Source organism: Erithacus rubecula (assembly GCF_903797595.1).
Source record: "Erithacus rubecula genome assembly, contig: scaffold_280_arrow_ctg1, whole genome shotgun sequence".
Taxonomy (NCBI): Eukaryota; Metazoa; Chordata; class Aves; order Passeriformes; family Muscicapidae; genus Erithacus; species Erithacus rubecula.
This window is the reverse complement of record NW_027636045.1, coordinates 134,697-141,499: the sequence shown is the minus strand read 5'-3', so window position 1 is coordinate 141,499 and position 6,803 is coordinate 134,697. Positions and strand designations below refer to the sequence as shown.

Here is a 6,803-nt window from a genome sequence, read left to right as displayed (position 1 = left end):
CCCAAAATATGGAGAGGGGGACCCAAAATATGGGGGGATCTGAAATATGGGGGAGGGGGGACCCCCAAAATATGGAGGGAGGGAACCAAAATTGGGGGGGGACCCCAGATATGGGGGGGATCTGAAATATGGGAGTGACCCCAAAATTGGGGAGGGGGACCCCAAAATACGAGTGGGGGGACGCCAAAATTTGGGAGGGGACCCCAAAATATGGGGGAGGGGGACCCCAAAATTGGGGAGGGGACCCCAAAATGTTGGGGGGGGGGACACCCCAAAATTGGGAGGGGGAACCCTAAAATATGAGGGGGATCGAATTATGGGGGACGGGGACCCCAAAATTTGGGGAGTGGTGGAGACCGAAATATGGGGGAGGGGGAATCCCAAAAGTGGGGGAGGGACGCAAAAATTTGGGGGGGCAACCCCAAAATTGGGGAGGGGGGGAGACCAAAACTGGGGGGGGGGGGGGGGGGGGGGTGATGCAAAATTGGGAGGGGGGACCCCAAAATATGGGGGAGTGGGAACCAAAATATGCGGGGGGACCCCAGAATTGTGGTGGGGATCCAAAATATGGGGGGGACCCAAAATTGGGGGGGGACCGAAATATGGGGGAGGGTGAACCCCAAAATATGGGCGCGGGGACTCGAGATTTGCGGGGCGGAACCCCAAAATTGGGGGGAGACCCAAAATTAGGGGGGGGAACCCAGATATGGAGGGAGGGGCCCAAAACTGGGGAAGGGGAACCCTAAAATATGGGGGGAGGGGATCCCAAAATATGGGGGGGGTTGGGAGTGGGACCCCAAAATTTGGGGGAATTTTAGGGTTTTTGGGGTTTCAGGCCTGGATTTTTGGGGTTTCAGGGGAGATTTTTGGGGTTTCAGGTTTGGATTTTTGGGGTTTCAGGTTGGATTTTTGGGGTTTCAGGGGGGATTTTTGGGGTTTCTGGGGGGAATTCTTTGGGTTTCTAGGGGGGATTTTGTGGGGTTTCAGGTTTGGATTTCTGGGGTTTCTGGGGAGGATTTTTGGGGTTTCAGGTTTGGATTTTTGGGGTTCCTAGGGGGGGATTTTTGGGGTTTCAGGTTTGGACTTTTGGGGTTTCAGGTTTGGATTTTTGGGAATTCAGATTTGGATTTTTGGGGTGCATTTTTGGGGTTTCAGGCCTGGATTTTTGGGGTTTCAGGGGAGATTTTTGGGGTTTCAGGTTTCAATTTTTGGGGTTTCTGTGGTGCATTTTTGGGGTTTTTGGGGTGCCTTTTTGGGGTTTCAGGTTTGGATTTTTGGGGTTTCTGGGGTGGATTTTTTTGGTTTTGGGGGTGGATTTTCAGTGTTTCTGGGGTGCAGTTTTTGCTGTGGTGTCTGTTTTTTCTCTCTGGCTGTTTTTGGGGTCCCCCCTCCCCAGTTTCCCCTTTTTTCACCCAGATCTGCTCCCAGCTGCTCCGGCTCTGCCTCCTGGAGCTGTTCCAGTTCCGGTTCATGCAGACAGATCCAAACTGGGCGAATTTCCTGTACGAGCCCGAGAGCCACACGGTGAGGGGAACCTGAGACAACACTGGGATATCCCTAAATAGCACAGAAACATCCCAGAAATATCCCAAAAATATCCCTGAGACAGCACACGAATATCCTAAAATATTCCTGAAATATCTCCAAAAACATCCCAGAAATATCTCTGAAATATTCCTGAGATATCCCTGAAATAGCACAGAAATATCCCAAAAACATCCCTGAGACAGAACAGGAATATCCCTGGAATAGCACAGAAACATCCCAAAAAATATCCCTAAAATAGCACAGAAACATCCCAAAAACATCCCTGAGATATCCCTGAAATAGCACAGAAATATCCCAAAAGTATCCGTGAGATATCCCAGAAATTGCACCAAAAAATCACTGAAATATCCCTGAAATAGCACAGAAACATCCCAAATACATCACTGAAATATCCCAAAAATATCTCAAAATATCTTCAAAAATATAACAAAATATCCCCAAAAAATGTCAAAAAATCCCCAAAATATCTCAGAAATATCCCCAAAAATATCACAGAAAATCACAAAAACATCCAAAAAATCCCAAAAATATACCAAAAATGTCCCAAAAACATCCCAAAAACAACAAAAACCCCCAAATCCTCAAAAATATCACAAAAAACCAAAAATATCACCAAAATATCAAAAAAAATCCAAAAAAATCACAAAATACCGCCAAAAAATCATAAAAAATATCCCCAAAAAACCCCAAAAAACATCCCAAAATATCACAAAAATATCCCAAAACAATCCCAAAACCATCCCAAAATATCACAAAAATATCCCCAAAAAATATTCCAAAAACACCCCAAAAAATCCCAAAAAACATCTCAAATATATCCCAAAAAAATCCCCAAAAAATCCCCCCAAAAATCCCAAAATTATCCCCAAAATAACTCAAAAAATATCCCCAAAAATATCCAAAAAACACCCCTAAAACCTCCCAAAAATATCCCAAAAACATCACAAAGAACCCCCAAAAATATCACAAAAATCCCTCAAAAATCCCAAAATATCCTCAAAATATCCAAAAAATCAAAAAAATATCCTCAAAAATACCACAAAAAAATCTCCAAAATATTAAAAAAAAATCCCAAAAACACCGCAAAAAATCCCAAAAATCTCCCAGTAATATCCCTAAAAAATCAAAAAATATCCCAAATAAATTCCAAAAAAATAACAAAAATACCCAAAAAAACCCCCAAAAATATCCCCAAAAAATCCCCCCAAAATCCCAAAAATTTTGGGATATTTTGGGGATTTACTGGGATTTTTCTGGGATTTCTGGAGATTTTGGGGAATTTTTGAGAAGATTTTTGGGGGATTTTTTGGGGAATTTTTTTCTGGGATTCGGGGGAGATTTTTGGGGAATTTTGTGGAATTTTGGGAAATTCTTGAGGAAATTTTGTGGATTTTTGGGGAATTTGGGAGAATTTGGGAATTTTGAGGAGTTTTGGGGGGATTTTTTGTCGAATTTTTTGTGGAATTTTGGGAATTTTGAGAAAATTTGGGGAAGATTTCTGGGGGGATTTTTGGGGATTTTTATATAGGATTTTTATTTGGGATTTTGGGGGGATTTTTATTTAGGATTTATTTATTTATTTATTTGGGTTTTTTGGGATTTTTTTGGGATTTTTGGCTCCCCCAGGTGACCCTGTTGGATTTTGGGTCGTGCAGAGAATTCGAGAAGGAATTCACTGACCTGTACATCGAGGTGAGGGGGGAAAATGGGAATTTGGGGGAATTTTGAGGGGATTTTGGGAAATTTTGGGGGATTTTTGGGAGATTTTATGGAGATTTTGAGGGACAATTTGGGGAAATTTGGGGAATTTTGGGGCATTTTCAGGAAATTTTGGGAGGTTTTATGGGGATTTTGGGTGAAATTTTGGGGGATTTTTGGGGTGCCCAGGTGAGATTTTGGGGTGTTTTTGGGTGCCCAGGTGAGATTTTTGGGTGCCCAGGTGAGATTTTGGGTGCCCAGGTGAGATTTTGGGATTTTTTGGGTGCCCAGGTGAGATTTTGGGATGTTTTTTGTGTGCCCAGGTGAGATTTTGGGGTGGTTTTGGTTGCCCAGGTGAGATTTTGGGTTGGTTTTGGGTGCCCAGGTGAGATTTTGGGGTGTTTTTATGTGCCCAGGTGAGATTTTGGGGATTTTTGGGTTCCCCAGGTGAGATTTTGGGGTGGTTTTGGGTGCCCAGGTGAGGTTCTGGGATGTTTTTTGGCTGCCCAGGTGCTCAGGGCGGCAGCCGAGCGGGACCGGGACCAGATCCTGCAGAAATTGTTGGAGCTGAAATTCCTGACGGGCTTTGAGTCCCCGGTGAGGGGGGGCAAAATCCCAAATTTGGGTCAGAACCCCAAATTCCTCTGCAAACCCCAAAATTCAGGGTCCCGATCTGCAATTCCTGCCCCTCCCCCTGCCCCCCCGCCCCCCCCCAATTTCAGGGTCCCAATCCCCAATTTTGGGGTTTCTCACCCCAGTTTTTTCCCACCACCCCAATTTTAGGTCCCCCCCCAATTCCTGTTCCAAATTTTGGGGTCCCAATCCCCAATTCCTGCCCCTCCCCCTCCAATTTTGGGGTCCCAATCCCCAAATTTTGGGGGTCAGAACCCTCAATTCTTCTCCAAACCCCAAATTTCATGGTCTCACTCCCCAATTTCAGGGTCTCAAACCCCAAATTTTGGTGTCAGAACCCTCAATTCTGCTCCTACACCCCAGATTTTGGGGTCCCAAATCCCAATTTTGGGTTCCCGCTCCCCAGTTTCGGGGTCTCTTCCCCAATTTCAGGGTCCTACTCCCCAATTTCGGGGTCCCAATCCCCAATTCCCTCCCCTCCCCCTCCAATTTCGGGCTTCCACTCCCCAATCCCGGGGGTCTCTCCCCAATTCCGGGGTCTCTCCCCAATCCTGGGGGTCTCTACCCCAATTTGAGGGTCCCAATCCCCAATTCCGGGCTCTCTCCCCAATCCCGGGGGTCTCTCACCCCAAATTCTCCTGCCAGGCGCTGCTCTCTCTGCACGTCCGGGCCGTACTGCTGCTGGGGGAGCCCTTCTGGGGGTCTCAGCCCTTCGATTTTGGGGTGCAGGGCACGGCCCGAGGGGTGGGGGGGCTGCTCCCTCAAATGCTGGGGGGCCGCCTGGGACCCCCTCCCGAGCCCAGCTACGCCCTGCACCGAAAACTGGGGGGGCTGTTCCTGGCCTGCGCCCACCTGGGGGGGCGTGTGCACTGCAGGGAGATCTTCCAGAAAGTGTACGAGGGGTACTGGGACCCCAAAAACAGAGAGGGGACCCCAAAATCTGCCCCAAAAATGGAGCCGGAGTCAGGGGAGCCCCCCCAGCCAAGGGGTGTGCAGCCCCCTCCCCAATAAAGGAGTTTTTATGCCAGAACTGTGCCGGGTCTGGATTTGGGTCTGGGGGCTCTTCCAGGAGGGGTACAAGGGGTACTGGGACCCCAAAAACAGAGAGGGGACCCCAAAATCCACCCCAAAAATGGAAACGGAGTCAGGTATGCAGCCCCCTCCGCAATAAAGGAGTTTTCACCCCAATATCCATCTGGGTCTGGATTTGGGTCTGGGGGCTCTTCCAGGAGGGGTATGAGGGGTACTGGGACCCCAAAAACAGAGAGGGGACCCCAAAAATGGAACCAGAGTTGGGGGTGCCCTCCCAGTCAAAGAGAAGCCAAGTCTTGGTGCCCTGGGGCACAGCAGGGTCTCTGCCACCAAGGGCTCTGAGGAGACACCTTATCCTGAGCCACTGGGGCCTCCTGGCACAGCCCCAGCAAGGCTGGGCACTGTCACCTCTTGTCCTGCCCTCAGCATCCCCCCCTATACCAGTGGCCTCAGGGATCTGCTGGGACCAGTCCCTGGGAAGCCTTGGTCAGGAATGGCCCTGGGGGCTCCTTCATGCTCCCAAGGACTGGAGGTTTCTCAAAGGGCTATGGGTTTTGCTTTTGCCTTGGAGTCTCTGAGAGCTTTGTGCAGTCATGGCCTCCAATTATCTGCTTTAATTAGTCCCTAGAGAGCCTTTCTCAGTAACAACACTCAGTGGGGCTCATTAATGCTTCAAGATACTCAGTTTTTTAAGGTACTTGGAGTTTCCCTTTTGACACAAACTCTTCTAGTAGTTTATGCAATCATGCAGAACCCTGCATGGACAATTTTCTACTTTAAGGAGTGCCTTGAGAGCTTTGTATTGACACTCACTGGGGCGCATTAATACTTTGAGATGCTAAAGTTTTCAAAGGTACTTTGGATTTTCCTTTCCTCTCTGACTCTCTGAGAGGTTTTCAGCAATCATGGGCTCCAGTTCTCTCCTTCAAGGAGTCCATGAGGAGCCTGTGGTGAAGTTGGATCTCAGTGGGACCCATTAATGCTTGGAGACCCTTTGGGTTTTTCATCTGACTTGGACTCCTGGAAAGATTTGTGCAATCTCCTCTCAGGCCCTGAGGTTCAAGGGCTCAGCATCAAATGCACCACGGGGCTCATTGGAATCAGCAGGTCCTGACAAACCATGGCTCTGCCTTGAATTCCCTCAGGTTTGGTGCAGTTCATGGGATGGTTTCCTAAAATACTTTTGTCCTGGTTTGAAGGACAGGTGTCTGCCAGTAAAGACAGAAGTTTTCCTTTGGAATACAGACTTTAATTCCCTCCCCCCAAATATAATTGTTTGAATCAAGGACTCTGAGGCACAGATAAGGGGGTAGGAATAACAGGTCTTTTACTAATATATTTAACTGTACAAGCAGAAAGCAACAGCAGTTGTTAAAATTGCTGACAGAACAGAATAGATAACTTGGTTTCAGTCTCTCCTTTAGTTGCAAGCACGCTGTCTTGGTCCCAGTCCTGCAGCTGGAACAAAACCCGGAGCTGCAGAGGGCAGGCGGGAGTGGCGGTGGGAGGGGGGGAAGCAGCCACTCCGGTCTCGGTTGGGAACGGGCTGGAGCGGCGGCTCCTCGCTCACCGTTTGTGTCCAGGTGATCAGCTGTGCCTGCAGAGGCAGGAGGCTGGAATGGGGCAGATGCAGGGCAGGTGATCACAGACTGTCTGGATCTCCTGTGTTCCACAGCAGGGGCTGCAGATGGGGCGTCCTGCTCTGAGCTCCCCGGAAACATGAGTCTCCCCCGGAAGCCTGAGAGGCCCCTCTGGGAGCCGCTGCCACCGACCACTTTTGTCTGGACTCATCATGATACCGAAATAATGAGAAAAAGAACTAATGTAGATATAGCAATAGCAATAGTTATGCTAAGGCTTAGAAAGCAGCAGTTCACAAGCAGGCCCTGGGA

The 6,803-nt window shown here is 48.5% G+C and overlaps 1 protein-coding gene across 1 annotated transcript; it reads left to right on the top strand.

The window, feature by feature from the left end:
• Nucleotides 1-1,416: 1,416 nt before the first annotated feature.
• Nucleotides 1,417-4,890, top strand: LOC306815896 (atypical kinase COQ8B, mitochondrial-like; the record flags this gene model as incomplete). The annotated part of the gene is made up of 4 exons (XM_079332403.1): nt 1,417-1,524; nt 3,175-3,240; nt 3,757-3,843; nt 4,525-4,890. Coding segments are annotated over 4 exons (627 nt in total), but the record flags the coding sequence as incomplete, so codon positions are not given.
• Between the last annotated feature and the right edge of the window lie 1,913 nt (nt 4,891-6,803).